This window comes from Artemia franciscana, chromosome 14, assembly GCF_032884065.1.
Source record: "Artemia franciscana chromosome 14, ASM3288406v1, whole genome shotgun sequence".
NCBI classification, from domain to species: Eukaryota; Metazoa; Arthropoda; class Branchiopoda; order Anostraca; family Artemiidae; genus Artemia; species Artemia franciscana.
The window spans coordinates 382,270-403,296 of record NC_088876.1 but is presented as its reverse complement, the minus strand read 5'-3'; the positions used below and the strand labels follow the sequence as shown (position 1 = coordinate 403,296).

The window sequence follows — 21,027 nt, the reverse complement described above, 5'->3', positions numbered from 1 at the left end:
ACAGAACTACCTTTAAATTTAAAAGATCGTAATTACCAATTTGATTAGCATTTATAATCACCATCAACAAAGCTCAAGGGCAATCATTAGGAAAATGCGGCATAGATCTTAATATGTATTGTTTTTCCCATGGACCATTATAAGTTTCACGTTCTAGAGTCGGTAAACCGGAAAATCTATTTATATGCACATACAATGGGACAGCGAAGAATGTTGTATATCAAGAAGTTTTTAAAGTTAAAAATTAGCAGCTTACATCCGTTTTACTTTAGGGGGGAGTTAGGCTTGCAGCTCAGAGATGAATTACCAAAAGAAAGCGTGCTGATGTTTTAAAAGAGCAAAGCGAAACCTGGCTTGCGGCTGAAAGAGAAAGTAAAAGCGAATGCATGTCGAGGAATTACCAGAGTATATCAGAGGAATTACCAGTTGTATATCCGCAAGTTTTACGTAGTTACAAATTAGCACCTTGCACACCTATTGCTGGGGCACGCTCTGAAAAAAAAAAACTAAATAAGAAAAAAAAAAAGAATGGAGAAAAAACTAAAATCAACTAAAAAAGGGAAACAACTAAAAAAAACTAAAAAGAAAACAAATTTAATTAAAAAAACAGGATTACAAGAATTCAAAAACTTAAAAATGAAGACCAAATTTTGAAGCTTAGTAGATATCATTGTTAGAAATTGGACTCACACAAGCAGGTTATTTGAATAAACCCACAGACGCAGCTTTGAAAAACTGCAATAGAAGACAAGGGACAATATATATATATATATATATATATATATATATATATATATATATATATATATATATATATATATATATATATATATATATATATATATATATATATATATATATATATATATAATGAAAAGAGAAATCACCAATGCAACAGCAAAAACACATAAAAAAAAGACAGAAGGAGAAAAGGAAGACTGTTTTCCTACATTAGTGATTAATATAGATCAGCATTTGAACGAGGCCTTAACCCTACTCATCCATAAAATCGTATGGGTCAAACAGCATAGTCATACACAATCAACCATAAAGAATAATCCATGGACAGGCAGTCGTGTGGTCAATAAGTATAAGTCATCATTTACCAAATAATAGAAGACTTCAAAGACAAATAATTCAGGGGCAACAACCCAACACAAGGGCTCATCAGGAGAATACACACTTGCCTATAGGGTTTCGGCACTTTAAATTCTCTTCCCAGGCAAGTGGCGTGCCTACCATAAATTCCCTATGATATCCCCGTGTTAGGTATCACCCCCAAAATATATGCCTATGAAAAAATAAGCAAATGTAGAACAACCAAGTAACACCAAAACAAGCTTATCCTACCTTAATTCTGGCTCTCATGTATTTAAGTTACCAATTCACAATCTATATTAAAACTAAACAATTAAAACTAAACAAAATTTTTCATATGACCTAGATAAAAATCAAGGATATAAATGTAAAATAAGACCATTTGAAACGACAAAATATGCAAAACCGTCCAGAAATCCACTGTCAAAAATTAGGGACACACCAAACTCAATGACAAGGAAAATCAAAATTAACCAAAGATTTCGCTAAATATTTCAAGGTAATTCTCCGTTTTTTTTTTTAAATAAAAAAAACAAGTTTTTTAACTGAAAGTAAGGAGCGACATTAAAACTTAAAACGAACAGAAATTACTTCGTATATGAAAGAGGCTGCTTCCTCATCAACGCCCCGCTCTTTACGCTAAAGTTTGACTCTTTCTCTCAATTCTTCTTTTTTAAACAGTAAAAAACTACTAGCGTATCTCAGAACTTTGATCCGTTGACTTTGGGAAAATAATTAGCGTGGGAGGGGGCCTAGGTGCCCTCCAATTTTTTCATTGGGGCACTAGATGGGGCACTTGGTCACTTCAAAAGGGCACTAGAACTTTTCATTTCCGTTAGAATGAGCCCTCTTGCAACATTCTAGGACAACTGGGTCGATACGATCACCCCTGGGAAAAAGAAAAAAAACAAAAAAAAAACAAATAAACACGCATCCGTGATCTGCCTTCTGGCAAAAAATGCAAAATTCCACATTTTTGTAGATAGGAGCTCGAAACTTCTACAGTAGGGTTCTCTGATACGCTGAATCTGATGGTGTGATTTTCGTTAAGATTCTATGACTTTTAGGGGGCAACTGAAACTTATATATTTAAAACCAGCATTAAAATGCAATTCTTTTGATGTAGCTATTGGTATCGAAATTCCATTTTTTAGAGTTTTGGTTACTATTGAGCCGGATCGCTCCTTACTACAGTTCGTTACCACGAACTGTTTGATTTATTTAAAAGTTCGTTATAATGAAAACTAAATTTTTTAAATTGCCAAGTTAATTTATTTGCAGAAAAACCTCTTAAAATCAATTTTTGGCTTAAAATTTTACATCTACTTTTAAATCAATATAATTACTACAAATTCTTGCATATCTAAGTAACTATGAGAAAAATGCAGAGTACGTGATATTTGAGTGTATATTACTTTCAGGGAACGGGAAATTAATTACTTCAAAATCGAAATCATCCGTTTTATTATACATTTTAAAACTTAATTTATTATTATCACAAATATTAATATTTAAATCTAAGAAATGATCTTCTAGACCAGTGCCATGACTAGGTTCAAGAGTAAGCTCTGATGGATATATATTTTTAGAAATATCAATGAATTCCTTACAATTTAAAACCAAAATATCATCTCAATATCTTTTATTATTTGACAAAACATGTTTTAAATTATTTGCATTATTCTTATCCATCATATATTTATATTCGAGTTGACTTAAGAACACGTCAGCTATAAATGGGCTGGCATTCCCCCCCCCCCCATGGGAATTCCCACGATTTGCTTGTACAAATACCATTAAATCTTATATAAGTATTATAAAAAACCAAATTCTAGTAAATTAAAAATCATATCTAAGCTGTAACATCTCGAGTTAACTGTAGTCTTAAAGCAGTTTGTCCATATAGCTTTTTTATTGTAAGTGTCTATTTTTAAGACCCTCTTACTAGATAAGAGGAAACATTTCTTGATAACCGTTTTTAAATTATCTAATACTACATTAAGTGATAAATTAGTATACATTGTCGCATATATATATATATATATATATATATATATATATATATATATATATATATATATATATATATATATATATATATATATATATATATATATATATATATATATATATATATAAGTTCCTGGAGTATATTTTTTGGTAATTATACTGAAGTTTTTATCTCAAATGTTTAGATTGCCTGAACTGATGAAGTGTCCCTTTAAGCTCCACTTCTACGATTCTGTAAGATAGCATGAATGTAATACTGATTTTTAAGGCATTACACCTGAATATATCCAAGTAGCCTTTTGAGAGGGTTAATGTTAATCTTGTTTTTGCATTTAATACTATAATATCACAATTGTTATAAAGCCATTCTCTCTGTCCTAAGTCTCTAAGTCTCACACAAGCAGATTATTTGAATAAACCCACAGACACAGCTTACGTCTGTTACATTTAATATATTTCCTCAAATTTGATACAAAATGTTAAAAAATCAAGTATTTGGAAAATTTTGAAATGCAACATAAAAGTAATGAAGCTTCTTAATTTCGGTATGTGTTAATCCCTGTTAACTCTTTTAAAATTGCTTTATCAAATGCTGTGTAAATTTAAAAATTGACACGGTTGACTAACTTAGGTAAAGGTAAAACCCCAGCTACTCGTTAAAGAGAGGTTATTTATTATTCGTAAGGAAGGGTCAAGTTTATTATTAATGCCAGTTCTTTTCATGTGTATTGTACAGTTTTGTGTTGTGCCGCCACCTTATTATGCTGATGATAGGAAAAAATGCATCTATGATATTGATGATAAAAGGAAAATAGAGCAGTATATATCCTTGTTTCTTTTGGTTATTTTTGCCCTTATTTTTGTTGTTAGTGTGTTTACTTTTATTTTGAGAGGATGGTAGATTTTTTGTTATTATATTGTAATATAATTTTTCAAAAATTCACTTGCACCACCTTACTCAGCTAATAAAATATTTATTTATTAATTTACCTGTTTATCTATCAAATATCTCGCATTTGTGAAAATTATTATACTTATTATTCAGGTTAAATTAACTTGAGCCAAGAGAGACCATTACAGTAGCTCTTGGAAAGTATAATTACTTGCACTTCTTGCATGGTCAAGACACACCCAGGCAAATCTTGGTAACCAGTATACACAGACATGTTTCCTTCCAGAGGTTCTACTCGAGTGCGACAGGCTTAACAATATCCGGCCGCTAACAATACCAAGAACGGCAAAAGTTTTTTAACCTTCAGATTTGCTAAATAAGAATGTTCATACTCTTGAGCCACGTCTTTTTATGTGTCCTGGTCTGTTTTACATGACGATAGTGGTAGATATTTGAGGCATACTTTCTCATGGGGTAGTCTCATCTTTGCAATAATAATAATAATAATAATAATAATAATTTATTTATAACCCACATCATAACAAGTTATGGCACGTGTGGAGTATCAAAAAGAAAAAAAAATGAAATACACTGCAAGTAAAATACACTACAAATAGAAAAAAACACTACGCTACAATGAGATTAACCGAGCAGACGGACCAAAGGATGATGAGGCGATAAACGATAAAAAGCTAATTCCGACAACCTTCCATGCAGGAGTACCAACTTTGCAATTATATCAGGGACATCAAACTTACGAATTATCTTCCCATTGCTATACCAAGGAGGGAGAATAAGTAAAAATTTACAATATTTGAAATTAAAAGTCCGAATCTGATTAATATCTTTTTTCTTTAGAAGGGGATAAAGACCAGAAAGAAAAGGACAGAATGATCACAGAATGTAGCAAATAGTCTACCGAGTGCACGTCTATTATACTTCCCTCGATTAGCAACTATTTTAGAATAGCACATTTGAATTTTCTTTTGAACATCACGAACAGTGCACTGCCGTAGGCAAGAAATTGAATTCGTAACAGTAATACCCAACCACTGAAAGGCGGAAACAAAGGGTATAGAAAAACTGCGACAAGCTAAGGGAGTGTTAGAGGAATCGGGACCATTAAAAACTAGAAATTCAAATTTCTCAACATTAAGAGAAAGACCAATATTAGAAAATAGACGTGAAACTTTTGAGACGATAATCGAGAGACCTTGCTTATTTTTACACAAAAGTAAAAGGTCATTTGCATAAGCAAGATAAGAGACATCTCAAAGTCCAATAAAATAATTTGATTTAATTCCATCTAAAATACCAGAAATGCACTTTTTGAATATACTAGGTGATAAAACCCCTCTCTGCTAGACACCTCGACATAAACGGACAAACGGATATCCAGATTTATTGATTCGGAGGAAAGGATTCTCATACCAAAAACGAAGAAGACAAACGACTGAAAGATTTACACCATTTTTAAAAAGGAAAAAAAAGCTTGACAGTGAACTACATTGTCAAAAGCTTTAGAAAGGTCCAAAGTACACATAAAGTGGTGACTCCTCAGCCATGCTATTCTTAAGGGCGGAAGAAAGAACACGGTGTGCATGTTGACAACCAATACCAGATTGAAACCCGAATTGATTCGATCCGAAATTTATATTTTCATTTAAATGAGGAATTAAAATATATTCAAGGATTTTACTCAAGTTACACGTAGTGGTTATAGGGCGATAAGATGAACATTAAGAAGGGAATTTTCCCCGCTTTAGAATTGAGGTGACATTTCCACAAAGAAAGCTATCCGGAACCAGAGAAGACGTTAAACACATTTGGAACAACAACTGCAAATGAAATAAAAGAACAACACACTTTGGATTTATATTATTTACACTAATACCATCAATATCAATGGATAAAGATTTCAGTTGCTTAATTGCATTTTCAACAGCAGTTATTGATACTGGAATAATATGGCCTTGATGAAGCGAAGGCGGAAAAATTTTAGAAAGTAACCGAGAATAATGTGACTGAACCAAAAAAATTAATTTTTAAAAAAATTCTCGAATAGTAAACATACCAAGTTGAACTAAAAATCTAATCACTATTATAAAGATCACTTTTATCCAGCTTTTTAGAATTGATCAATTTAGACCAATCCTTTTTAGAGGCTGGAAATTCCATACCCTTAAAACGAAGATATTTAAGGTACTTTTTATAATCATTATTTGTTTTCTGCTTTATATCCGCAACAGACCCCGTTGTAGGTCTACTACAATCAACCCTAATTCGAAGCCAAAGTTTTGCCTTATTTTTAAAATTCTTTAATTCAGGATCGGCAGCCCATATAGATTTCCGCGTTTTTATACGAATACGTTCCTGGGGAACCGCAATTTTTTCAGCTTCTTTCATACATCTAATTATATCATCATAATTTCTATCAAGATCACGCTTACCACCCTTTACTTGCAATTGGAGTAGATGATAAGGCAAACGAATACAATTAAGCAGTGTAGATAAAGACAAAATATATAAAGCAATATCGGCTCTTTTCCAATTACCACATTTAAACCATTTAGAATTCCCAATAGGGGCGAAATTGCAAAGGTTACGTTTCAGTTTTATAGTAAATGAAAGCTATAGATGGTCAATGTCATCAGACTCAATATCAACAATGAAAAATAGAGCATTCTAGCTATGACAAACTGATTATATGATCATTATTAAAACACTACCAGATTGATGGATGTAGGAGTATGATAAATCTTTCTTCAGAATCACGTAAGGGGGCATGCACTCGAATTTTTCTAGGAATCGATCACTTTGTTCATCCAAATCCGTGTTAAAGTCACCAAGAACTATAAAATCAAGTTTATTTTCCTTGACACGATTCATCACGGACCTTATAGACTTGCATGTAATAGCGAATTTATTTATTGACTCCACTGTATTATTTTTTTATGGAAGATAAACATTAGCAAACACAGTACTATTTACTCTAACAGCAAGAATGTGCTTATCCGAATAAAAAAAGGACTGGTTTAAAAGATCAATGTTTTTTTTTTAAATACAGGCCAGACCTCCAGAAGGGCGGCCACGCGTGGTAACTGCATCAGAAATACAAACCAAATGAACAGAGCTTTGAAGAAGGAAATTTCTGCTAGGAGCAGTCAACAAAGTTTCTTGCAGGCAGATAACGTCGAAGTTCTCGTACAGATCGTCAAAATAAGCATCTTAATTTTTTGTACCTTTTATATTGTGCGATATGATTGAAACTTGTAAAGTCATTTAGAGGTTTGTTGACTAGCAAAACCAAGGAGAAAGGAGCATGACATGCTAAAGGATACGTGTTCACCATTGCCATCGGCACATTTTGGTGAGGCATTGCATGGATTTTCTTTTGTGCTAATATGAGGGCCGGCTAAACGAGCACATTTGGACGCAGGACTGGGACAAGAGGACTGAAAGTGATGGGGCGATCCGACACTTAAAACAACACTTTGGAATTTCCTCAAACTCACTCAGTCTAAAGAATTCATAACAAATTCGTACACCGTCTTTGAAATAAGCTGATTTATCAAAAGAATCCACAAAATCAAGCTCAACTGTTTTCGAAGAGCCCAGCCTTTTGGCAGCAACAATACCGCTACAATTTGTGAAAGACTAAATCGCAAAATCCTCTGGAACATCTTTTGTAATGGCCGAATATTTCTTAGAAATTTCGTTGGTTGACGTATCGGCGAGAATGATGGAAACACATGCACGGAAGTCTTCAGCAGCAGATTTATCAATATTTACGTACCACTTATCGTGAACAGGGCGAATACTGGATACAAGTTCATGGCAACTGATTTTATCAATAGCGTCTTTCCTTTTAATAGGATCCGATAGATGAGATGGCACTTGAGAGAAGACAATAGTGGTTGACTGGCAATTAGAGCCTACAGGTTTTGGTAACTGAGGGTAATTGAGGCTATAATTGTCCAAATTTTCTGACACAATTTGAACAAGTTGATGAACTTTAGAAACTTTAGAGGCTAATTGTGAATAGGCCACAGCCGGCAACACTGGAACTTCAGTTGGAAGTTTAATAACATAAGTTGGCAAAGTGATGCTAGCTTCATCAAACTTCTTCAAAAGATCGAGCATGTCCTTAATACTACTGGTTGCAGACTTTGCACCACTGCGGCGAGGGGGAATATCATCAGGTGCAAGTTTCGACCATAGATCAGCCTTAGCTTCAAATATTTTTGGTGAAGCAAAAAAATCCATTTCATATTCAATAATTTCCTTCTCAGAAATCGAATTCTGCGAATTACTTTGGACAAAATTTAACACAGGTGAATATATAAGTTCAGAGTCATTCAGATCCTCCGATTGTTCGCTAATACTTTGCAACTTTTCAAGGCACCTGTTTTCAAACATCACACATTTAAACCGTTCAATTTATAAACATAGGTCACTAATATATGTCATTACAATCCCAAGCCAATTGTTGCGAAATAACAAGGTCACTGAATTAATTATGAAGCTTAGGTCAGAATTAAAAGACTCTATGATCCCAAACCAAATATTGTGAAATGTTAAATTAATTCACTTGACAAGAAACTCACTGATTTATCAGTGTTCATAAAATATCCAATTTTTGCTGTTGACGCATTGAACTCTGAAACAAGACATTGGCCACAATGTGTGGCCAAAGTATCCTAATTTTCTATCTGAGACAAGTTGGCGATCTCTGCATCTTCATCTTACTTCTCCGTTTGAGATTCTATAGAAGATTTTGATGCCCCAGCTATAACGCAGATATTTTGGTTAAATACATTCAAGATTGATGCTTTACCTGCTTTTAGTGGCCATATCTCACATACACAGAGGAGAAGAGAGAGAGAGGCATACCTTCATGCCCTTGGAGCTTTGTCCGTGTTAAAATTTACTCCATTTCCAAAGATCTCTCCGCAGTTGAATCTCTAGATCTCTTCTCAAGATTTGTTACTAGGTTTACCATTCACATGAGGCATACCAATGGCTGGAAGTCTTCGATCTGACTACCACCAAAGTCAAGGGGATTTCATCAATCCCTTTTGTTTTTATGGTTTCATTTTCGATTGACTTATTTAGAGGCATGTCAAGAGTGACATTTTTGCTAAGTCATTCATTAGAATCTGGGCTTCAACAAAATAATCAAGAGTTATCAGCATGTCCTAGCTGTTAGCAGAGTCCATATTTTTGCTTAAAAGGGATTAGGCTATTGCAATACACTTGCACATGTTGAGAACCTTCAGGATCCCACTGATGACGACTATGATCAAAATTAGTTAAAAGATGCAACCTTCAGGTACACACTTCTCGATCAAGACCAGAACTGAAATTTGGTTATCAGCTATAACTAAGGTTTCCGTTTGAACATAAAATACCCTGAGAGGACCTGTTATCTTCTCTGGTACACCATCCTTTCTAATTGATACATATATTGCATCACTGCAGTCCTAATAAAGCCTTCAAGCCTACGAGGAATTGAATCATTTTTCTCTATTGTCTAAACCAGTGTTTATGGATCTGCTGCAAGCAAAAATCGAGCCATAGTAGCTCATGCCCAGCTTTATTCTTACTTGGTTTTGTCGCATTCAGCAGTATTCTGTCTTTAAATCTGTTTGCAAGTATAATATGCGATCAGGTTCGCAGAAATAGTAATTGGGGATATCCCTTGGTAGTTTTTGTTTTTTCTTTTTTGAATACGATGACAGTTTTGGATATGAGATAAACATTCATATGATGAATATGATAGTTATTCCCCAGGTCTCTGCTTGATTCATTCGAATATGCATCTGGTGACCTAATTTACTAAGTCTTTGAATTTCTTTTGTATTTTCAAATTTGGGCTCAAGGCAGTTGAGGCAGAGACCGGTGAGAGTCGACAGTTTGGGGTTATCTTGAAGTCTACGACATGAATCGAAATCATGACCTTCTTTTTGCCAAGTCTGTACCTTGGTCTAGCCCTCAGAAGGGATTGGCCAGATCCATTTTCTATTCTGTGTCTCTGCATCTCGACAATCTGGAGTTTAACACCATGGTTTTCTATATAAGGGATATGAGCAGATAGTATATTTTTGCCTTTAATCTTTCACAAAGGAAACCCTCTGTACGAGTATTGCACAGCTTGTGTTTAATCTCAAATATTAGCCACGTTAGGATTGTTCTGCACTTCGAACAAGAATTTTTCCCTGTTTTTACACATCTTTCAAATTTGTGATTGCCGATTACCTTTTTCGACAAATTCAGCCTTTTATCATTCCAAGAATTGAAGTTCCATCCATTTAGGAGGATATCTTTAGGGGAGATCTTCAAAGTTCCCGTAAGGAGGTCACCCTAAATTTTTTTCTTGCAGCCGAGTTAAATCAATGATTAGGGTTAACACGCAAAGGTCAGTCAGATTTTTTGTTTTACCCAAAATTCTTGTCCGTATGATTTTTTGACCTAAGCTCATATTTGAGAATCTTACTGGCTGCTTTGGGTGACAACAGAATACCTTTTCCTGCTCTTCCGAATCTATCTTATGGTAGTGAGCTACAGAATATAATATTTTTCGTAGACAGTGAATCTAAGGTCAAAGAGTCAAATTCATTCAATCTTGACCATGAAACACAAGGAATATCTGGGTTAGACACATAAAAAAAAATCAGCTTCTAAATCTTAAGCTTCTGTCAATAGGCAAGTGAACGGGGTTAGGTTCCAGCAACCGACGTTTACATCTTGTCTTCTTGATAGGTTCGTAACTAGCCCATTTCTTGACGAATATACTTGTCTCCTAACATTACACAAAACCAGGGATGCCGTTGCTAAGAATTACTCTGTATCTTATTCATTATTTTCACTATTTGACGTTTCTTGGGGATAAAAACACCACAAGGTCCCTAGTCTTAGGGTAACCAAAAGCACTTTACCCTACTCTTGTGCATTTAGAGATGTTTGCAACGCTTCAACGCTTAGAGGTAAGCTAAATGATTTCCTGTATAATCTAAGGATGGAGGATGGGCCTTATTGCCTGAGGCAGAGAAGAGAACGGGGACCAGCATATCGAATCAAGTGTATAGGAAGCACATCATTCAACTTTGAATCAGGTGACAAAATTTCATCAGACCTTCAGCTTATAGGAAGCCTTGTACAATCCTCAATAAAGGGTTCCCTACTAGTCAAAACTCTCACCTGTACAAAAAATTTCATAGCATGAATTTGTTATTAGAACACAAGAAAGTACATATGATTATAGAAAACGTAAGGAAAACAATTTAAATGGGAGAATTTTGGTATGAATACGCCGTTAACTTTTGCTTGCATTGCAGGAGTAGGCGAGATGATATATGAAGCCTCTAAAATCATAAATGTTTCCCGTGGATGGGATGCTGGGGATTTCTTTACTTTCCCCATGAAAGGATGCATTTTTGTGTTTAATTTCTTTTTTCGGGAGTGATTGTATTTATTTAGTTGTCACCATGAAAAAGATTTAGTTTTTGATAGTTATGAAGTATAAAGTTATCAAATATACTGGATTTTGCTATTCAAAATTAAATTAAAAATGTTCAATTAATAATTTTTATTTGATTTTCTTAATCTTAGTTTAATATTTTACTTTAAAGAAACTACTTTATTAAAGAGTTACTTTCTATAAATTATGAGTCTAAAGGCAGCAAATATGTCGGTGCTGGATAACCGAGGTCAAAACTGTCGATACTGTTAAATAATATCTGTCCAACGCTTCGGCATTGCTCAACAGAATTGAATACTGGGAGTTTATATCTAAGTAATTCCAACTAGGCTATTGTCTTGTGTATTTTTGTAATTACTTATTATTTTCATTTTTATTTACTTCTCCTTCAATTGACATACTTGTTTCCATTGCCTTTAGAAAAATATTTGTCTCTAAGTCTCCTTAAATAAAAAAAAAAAAAAATATAAAACAAGCGTTACAACTGAAAGAATGGAGCAACATTATAACTCAAAACGAACAAATATAATTATATATATGGGGTTTATCCCACTCCTCGACAACTCGCTCTTCATGCCAATAGTTTTTTGGCAATTTAAAAATAGTTATTTATCGTTTTAATTAAGCAACCCAGGTGTTTCAGGAGTAATTTTTGAGGACTTGGGGCAAAATTTAAACTCTAGCGTAAAGACCGAGGTGCTGGGTCTAAAAGATCATACTTGGAAATAAAAAAAATAAAATAAAATAAAAATAAACACACATCCATGATTTTTTTTCTGGCAAAATTCAAAAATTCAAAATTTTGCAGATATGAGATATTAATTACCTCTACAATATGGCTCTTTGAATCGCAGAATCTGACGGTATGAATTTTATGACTTCAATAGGTCTTTCCCTCTTTTTTCGAAAATCAGACAAGTTTTCTCAGGCTCGTAGCTTTTGATGGTCAAAACTAAGCTTATATGTTTGGATTCAGCATAATAAACTAATTCTTTAGATGTCAAAATCTAGTTTTTTAGAGTTTTGGTTACATTTGAGATGGATCGCTACTTACTTACAGTTCGTTACCACGAGCGGTTTGACTACCCATCAAAATTTAAAAGAAATCATTGAAATAGGTCTATTGATTATTTGTCTGCATTACCATATGTATTGTATTCATATGACTTCACTGTCTCATGAAATGTAATTAAACAGATAGAAAAGTCTTTTCAGCTAAACTATGGAGCATCTTTGAAACTTAAAACAGATATGAATTAATCTATACTTGAGGGGGACTTCACCCTTCTCAACACCTCGCTCAGTAAACAAAAGTTTCTTAGTGCTTTGAAAACTGTTTTCCAATTGCAAATTCTCTTAAAAAACCTCAAAAATGCCAAACTTAACAGTAAAAACCAAGGAGCTAAGGATGAGACAGCCAACTTCATACAAAAATAATTTGTTGGAACAAGTTTTCAATTCTTTTCCTTTTCATTGAAAAGCTCCTTTTTTATTTAATTATTTAATTCTGATTGTTCTCCAAACCATAACTAGGCCTAACCAAGATATATTTTTAGGTAAAGGTAACTTAGACCCATGGTTAGTTTCTTTTAAAAAGTGTAAATCAATTATTTTACGTTGATTAGTACCATCCTAAGTTTATATTTACAATTTCAATATTGGATAAAATATGAACATGCTTAAAAATGGACAATGAATAGCAATATTGGTGAAAAGCTCTTGTCCAAACTTACTAGCAAAAAATATCGGTTATTATTGTTTCCGTGGATGGAAATTCTGTGAAACTTTTGATCCTCTTCATAACTGAAGGCATAAAAACCTCTACAATAGAATTTTTTTTGTCTAACAATACATTACACAGATTACTAAAATAAATTGAAGTACTTCATCAAACAGTTCGTGGTAACAAACTATAGTAAGGAGCGAACCGGCTCAATAGTAACCAAAACCCTAAAAGATGAAATTTTTATACCAAGAATTACATCAAAAGAACTGCATTTTTATGATGATTTTAAACATATAAGTTTCATCAAGTTTAGTCTTACTCATCAAAAGTTATGAGCCTGAGAAAATTTGCCTTATTATAAAGAATAGGGAAAACACTCCCTAAAAGTCGAAGTTAACGATAATCACATCATCAGGTTCATTACATCAGAGAACCCTGATGTAGAAATTTCAAGCTCCTATTTACAAATGTGGAATTTTGAATTTTTTGCCAGAAGATAGATCACGGATGCGTGTCTATTTGTTTGCTTGTTATTTTATTTTATTTTGTTTTTCTCAGGGGTAATTTTTTCAACCCAGTGGTCCTAGAGTGTCGTCAGAGGGCTCATTCCAACGAAAATTAAAAGTTATAGTGCCCTTTTTAAGTGACCAAAAAAATCAGAAGGCACCTAGGTCCCCTTCCACGTTCATTTTTTCCCAAAGTCACTGGATCCAAATTTTGAGATAGCTATTTTGTTCAGCATCGTTGAAAAACCTAATAAGTATGTCTTTAGGGACGACGTAATCCCCTACAGTCACAAGGGAGAGGCTGCAAGTTACAAACTTTCACGATTGTTTACATATAGTAATAGTTATAGGGCACTGTACAGACATTTTCAGGGGAACTTTTCGTGTTGAAGTGGGGTTGGGTCGGGGGGAGGAGGTTACATTGGAGGATCTTTCCAAGGAGGAATTTATTATAAGGGAAGAGAATTTCCATAAAGGTGGCGCAGGATTGTCTAGCATTATTTAGAAAAAAAAAAATATTGAGAAAATAAATAATTTTTTCGCGATCAGAAGTGATGAGCAGCATTAATACTTAAAACGAACACAAAATATTATATATATAAGGGGGTTCATTTCCTCCACAATGCTTTGCTCTTTATACTAAACTATATGTAGTAATGTCAACTATTTATTATAGTGATTCAGGGGTCATTCTTAAAGAACTGGGACAAAATTAAAGCTTTAGTGTAAAGAGCAGGGTATTGAAGAGGGGGCGAACCCACTCATGTACATGATAAAAATATACAAATATGAAAGTTTTTTACGTTAATTCAAAGCAAGTGCCCTACTCAGAGAACTCTACTGTAGACATTTCAAGCTCCTATCTACAAAAATGTGGAATTTTGTTTTGTTTTTTTGCCACAAATCAGATCATGGATGCGTGTTTATTTATTTGTTTGTTTGTTTGTTTTTTCCCAGGGGTGATTGTACTGACCCAGTGGTTATAGAATGTTGCGAGAGGGCTCATTCTAACAGAAATTAAAAGTTCTAGTGCCCTTTTAAGTGACCAAAAAAATTGGAGGGCACCTAGCCCCCCTCTCACGCAAATTTTTTCCCCCAAAGTCTCCAGATCAAAATTTTGAGATTGCCATTCTGTTCAACTTAGTCAAAAGCCTAATAAGTATGTCCTTGGGGACAACTTAATGATCCATAGTCCCCGGGGGAAGGGCTGCAAGTAACAAACTTTGGTCGTTGTTTACATATAGTAATTTTTTCAGGGGGACCTTTTTCGCGTTGGGATGGGGGTGGGTCGGGGGGAGGGGTTTACATTGGGAGGAAATTTTCATGGAGAAATTTATCATGAGGGAAGAGAATTTCTATGAAGGGGGCGCAGGATTCTCTAGCATTTAAAAAAACAATGAGAGAATAAATACAGAAAAAATTCAACTGGAAGTAATGACGACGGCCATTGGACATAAAGCAATAATATCCACTGAATTGATTTTCAATGTCTTGAGAAGATTTTCCCTCTTGTTTCTACTTTGTGTTTGTTTCCAACTAATTTGTATTTGTTTTGTATTCCCCTTGTAACGAAAAGAAGATGGCACATTTTCAACAATACAGTGTAACTTGAATTTGATTATGTCTGCTTTTGATTACACAACTAACTATTTTATTCCCAATCCCTAGTGTGGAACGTCTCTTCTTCAAGGTAATTTCTCAGTGTGTGTCCTGTCTTCCTCTTGTGTTTTCCAGAATTTTGAGAGAATGGTTATTTCACCGAGAGGTCTCACTGAAAAGTTTTCGATGAGGCTTCTTGACACAAATAGTTAAAAATTATTATTCTTGGACTAAAAGGAAAGGCTAAAAGGAAAACAGATGGTCCTGTTTTAAAGATAGAACTGAAGCTTCCCCATAGTATTTCAACGGCTTCCCTTATATATTTTTTAGCCGTTTTTCTTTAATTTACACTCCTTACAATGATTTTTCAGATTCTGTATAATCTAAGTGCAGCTCCGTTCTATTTTTTCCCATAATATATTGAGAACCCCTATCTTATAGACTTTAACCCCTCATTTCTTGAGATTAATTTATAAAACATTTTTTCACAAAAAAAGCTTTTCAAAGAAAGTAAAGAGCTTCATTAGTCCAAGAAAAATTAGCACGCCTTCTCAAGCCTTCAAAGTCTCATGCCTTCTCAAGACAGAACACAATTTGCCTTTACTGAATAAAAACAGCAACAAAAATCATATGACTACGGAATGTCAGTTTAGTTCCCATAAAGTGTTTTTTTTCCAAAAATGTTGATAATTTTTATTTAGGAAAGTAAGAAAAGTGAAAACATTTCAAATGTATCTTTTTTCTTTATAGTGCAAATTGTGTTCTGGTCTTGAGAAGGCATAGGGCTTATCATCCCTAATCATGTTAATTGTTGCTCGTTTTAATGTTGCTCGTTATTGTAAACTAATGTCGTTCCCAAAAGATTATATCTATGCGCTTTGACAACATTGATGCGCTAACGTTCTTTTTAGTTATCTAAATGGTGAGAGCAGAAGTCGTAATAGTACCATCCCCAAAACATTTAACTTAAGACCCCAGTAGTTCTAGATATTTTGCTAAGGTGTCTTACTTACAACCATAAACAAAATGCCTTTTCATAAGTTTTAAAGCATTATTTAGTTTTAAAGCATAATAACCCATTTGCATAATGATGTGGGGTTGAAATGCCTAATATCTCTAAGGAAATGGTTGCTGGACCGTTTTACTATTCAGAAGCAAATGGCTGTTTCAAACTTTTATACTTGGTTCATTTGGAAAATAAAAGGGCTTTAGAGAGAGGTTGCTTGCCCTCCAATATCTTGTTATTAATTAAGAGGGAATCAAAGCTTTTAATTTCGAAATGAATTAGCCACTTTAAAATTTTTAATTATATTTCAAGCTAATATAGAGTGCTGCTGCTTATGATATGCCTTATTTCTCCCTTTTGAAAAACAAGCATGCATACAGATTTTCCTTGAACTGAAACTACTACATGTTCCCTATAAGTTACAAATTTATACCATTAGCGTCGTTGGTTATATTAACGCTAGTGGTAACATTAGAAGTGCACATATAGAGCATTCTTGCTAGTTGAAAATCCTCCAGTGTTTACACTTAAAGGTCTAAATTAATAATACAAACTGTCCTTCATATAATGTTTTGTCGCCTTTTTGAACGTCCACATGTTTTGTTTTGATTCCGTTAAACATTCGCTTAAATATTCTTTATCCACCTCCTTAACCTTATCTTGTGCTGTAACAATAAGTGTTGCAGCATTAGTAGCAGTATGCGTAAAGCACCATTGCTTTCTTCAACAACCCCATAAACGTACAATGAAAGAAGAAATAGTATTAGAATGCAAATATTTTCTGTTGGTGAGTTCAACATTCCTTAAAACAACCCCTTTCAGTTTCAACTTCACACACAAAACTATTCTTAAGATGCTGCTGATACACCCTATGACAACCTACATACAGAGGGCATGCTCTGATTCATTTCATCTTCCCCTCTCAAAATTAATGAAAATTTCATTTTCTTGCCCTTAGGCATAGCACTTAGGAATAGCACTAGTACTACTAGCAGCTGAAGTATTAGCTTATTTTTTTTGGTCAAGTGAACATCCCTGTCTTTTGGTGAAATGATCTTCCCCTTTAAGTTTTCTGTGAAATTTTGAACTTAATACTCAAATCAATTCTTGACATTTGCTATTTTGACAATTTGCATGTGGATAGTGTCTTTGATTTATTTCAGACTTTCTATTGATACTATAAATTGAGTAGTATGGTAGCACTATTGGTGGTAGTTGCAGTAGCATTGATGGCATTAAAATATTGCCTTTTTGACCATCGCCCTTATCATTTTTCATTTTCCAAATTACCACACTCAGTTATTCTTGATCTGTACTCTTTTGAAAATCCGCATACATATAAAATGTTTCGATTTAGTTTAGCACTCCTCTCAATATTTTTTTATAGGTTCTCCTGAATACCCTTCGTCCTCATGGAAAGTAGGGTTCAAACATGCATACCTTTCTCAATAACATATATTATGTCTACACAATGATTCGAATTAACCAGCCTACAGCCCTTGTCCTGAGGGCTCTACGGAAGTTGAAATCCTAAATACGGGATCTTTCAACAATGTTGAACAAAATAGCTCCCGTAAACTTTTTATTTAATAAGTTTCAGAGAATGACAGGCTTGTGGGAGTGTGATGTCCGTCCAATCCCTTTTGACTAATGAGAAGGGAACTAAAATTTCCCATTTCCAAACAAATGTTCCATTTGTTCCAAAGTATATGCAACTACCCACAAAGTATATGTAAATGCCCTTGGCATAAATTACAACCTTGCCCATGGACTCTGAGGCATAGTTACCACCCTGAAGACATTGTAATATGATTTTTGGGTTACTGGTAACGAAATGGCTGTTTCATAATTTTAATTGCATGATTTGTTTTCAAAAGATGATGTCAGAGAGGGGGGATAGTTGCTCTTCATCATGTTTGAAATTCCAAAATGAATTAGATCTATAAATTTCATATCAAATGTGCATCTTCGAAGATTCACCCTGAAGACATTGTTATATGATTTTTGGGCTACTGGTAACGAAATGGCTGTTTCATAATTTTAGTTGCAGAATTTGTTTTCAAAAGATGATGTCAGAGAGGGGGGATAGTTGTTCTTCATCATGTTTGACTTTCAAAAATGAATTATATCTATACATTTCATATCAAAGGTGCATCTTCTAATATTCACATTGCCACTTCTTCCATAAAACCATTCTATTCCCCTAGGGTATAGCTTACTACCCTTACCCCAGATTCTTGGGGATTCTCTTTAGCCCAAAGACTCTATTACATTATCTTTTTTTACATTTTTGAACAAATCTGTTTCACTATTTCACTATACTATTTCAGAATTTAATCGGACACACTTGTGGAAAACAACGCAAGAAGTGGGTCGGTCACCCCTATTAATTTGACTCTTAAAAATGGACTATAAACTTCTGATTTTCGATCATTTGAGTCTCCTCTGGATTTTACACGACCACCTTTTCTATTAAGGCCTTGTATGTCCTTTGGATATAACTAACAGGATTTGAGCTTCTGAGAGGCACTGAAGGATTTGAGGGGGGAATGCTCTACTCCTCAAAGACATGATTTCCGGATCTTTCATCTACGATGAACAAACCAACTATCTAAAAATATTGAAAAAATGTGTATTGCGAAATGATTGGCGTAGGGGGTGGGAGATTCTTGCCCTGCAATCGATTTCGACTATTAAAACAGGCTCTTTCAATTTTCAATCGAATGCGCCTTTTTTGAAGTTTCTACAAAAAGAAATAGCCAATAGGGCATCAAAACATTTAATTACCAGTCCAATGCTTCCCTCCAAAGTTTATATGACCACTCCTTCTATAAGAATCTTATCTGCCCTGAGGACATACTTAAATACTAACCCTGGGGGTAAGAGGCTGTTACCCTCAAAGGCATAATTTTCATCCTTTTTAATTACCATGACCAAGATGGCTATCTCTAATTTTTATTGGATGTGCTTGGGGAAATGGTGGACATGTTAGGGGACTATCTCCCCTCTAATCGCTTTTAATTAATTAAAGGGTCCTTAGCTTCTTCAATTTCTGATCGAATGAGCCTTTTTCGAAATCTATATTCAACAAATAGCAAGCTCAATATTTCTGTAAGTTGAATTTTGGGAAAACTGAGGTGTAAGGGGGATAAACATCGACCCTCCAAACACATTGAATCTTAAAAGGGCACTAGAACTTCTGATTATAATTCTGATGAACCCCGTCGGAGGTTTATACAATCACTCTTTCTATGTAAGCCTTACATACCCCCAGAGCATAAATTACAAACCTTGCCCTGAGGGATGCTGGGAATAGGGGTTGTCATCCTGAAAGATATAAATTATGGACTTTCAGCTACGCTGAACAAAATGGCCCATAAATGTGATCGGATGTGTTTTGGGGAAATGTCGGGTGTGGGTGGGGTGTTTGTTTCCCTCCAGTCACTTTTACAATGGTAATAGCCTCTTTCAATTTCCAACCAAATGAGCTCTTTAAGAACTTTCTACGATAACTCCTACAGTACGAAGTGCCCTGGTCTAAGCCCCCTCACCCCTAAAAAAATAAAACATTTTGCCCATATCGCTCTTTGTCTGGGCAGCACTATTGCGCTGCTTATAATTTAACTGCCGACCTTATTTTGTAGATTGTTTGGCAAATTATATATACCCCTGCATCATTTTCACTCCCCATATTGGTTAAAAGATTCTGGTATTTTAAACCATGTTGCTATTTGTTGGCATTTGGTATTTTATCGATTGTATAGATGTTGGTGTTTTAAACTTTCCTTTAAAATTTATATTAGGTGCTATAATTAATTGGATATGCAAACATAAATATTTTTTTTTCGTGATAGTATTTGAAATTTTTAGCTTTTAGTATTTTAACTTTTAATTTTTTTAAGGTGATGTATCGTGTCCTAATGAAAAATGCTATGAAAGAGCATGCTTTTGCTATAGCGTAAAATCAAGGATGTTTTGGGGAAGTGGTGTCGCAATTTGTAAGAGTGAAGGTGCTGAAATGGTTTCTATTACATCTGACACAGAAAATAAACATATCCTAAGTCTAACCTCATCAAATACTTGGATTGGCACCTTATATGGTTCAAAATACTGGGTGGATGGTGAAAACGTCGAATATAAAAACTGGTACCCTGCTTCCTTTGATGGACACACCGTGGGCTATATTAGTCCCACTTATAGTGGATTTTGGTATACCATCTCCTCCTTGACTACTCGTTTAACTGTTGTGTGCAAGTGGCAAAAAAATCCAGGACCAGCCCAAACATCCTCAGCTTGCCCAACTAGCACAACTGATACGTCTACCGAGGAAACCACACTATTTCCTGTACCTAGTTAGGAAGCGTAAATAATATAGTGACGAGTAAATAGTGATGCTTACACAATAATTATATATATGTATAGCTAAATATAAAAATAAATATTGATCAAATCAGAAGTATACAACTTTTGTTTACTGTGCAGCAAATGACTAGTCCAAAACTTTTAGAGAAAGAAAATGATTTCAAGCAGTATTTCCTTTATATAGCTTTATGTTAGCAAGGATACAGAATACAATTTTATTTTGATTTCATTACAGAGCAGGAAAACCATTTAAAATATATTTGAAATAAATAGAACATAAAATATTTAATATTAATAATGTTCTTGTCATGAGTGTTCCCCCTCCTAGGAACAAAACAAATTGTTTAC

At 34.2% G+C, this 21,027-nt stretch overlaps 1 protein-coding gene across 2 annotated transcripts in view; it reads left to right on the top strand.

Moving 5' to 3' along the window:
* Nucleotides 1-20,781, top strand: part of LOC136035811 (snaclec convulxin subunit beta-like) — a 41,148-nt gene extending 20,367 nt beyond the window's left edge. For both annotated transcript variants that reach the window (XM_065717782.1, XM_065717781.1), the window contains one exon: nucleotides 20,220-20,781. In XM_065717782.1, the coding sequence (XP_065573854.1) occupies nucleotides 20,220-20,674 (455 nt within the window). In that variant the 3' untranslated portion in view covers nucleotides 20,675-20,781. The remainder of the gene's footprint in view (nucleotides 1-20,219) is intronic.
* Nucleotides 20,782-21,027: the final 246 nt, after the last annotated feature.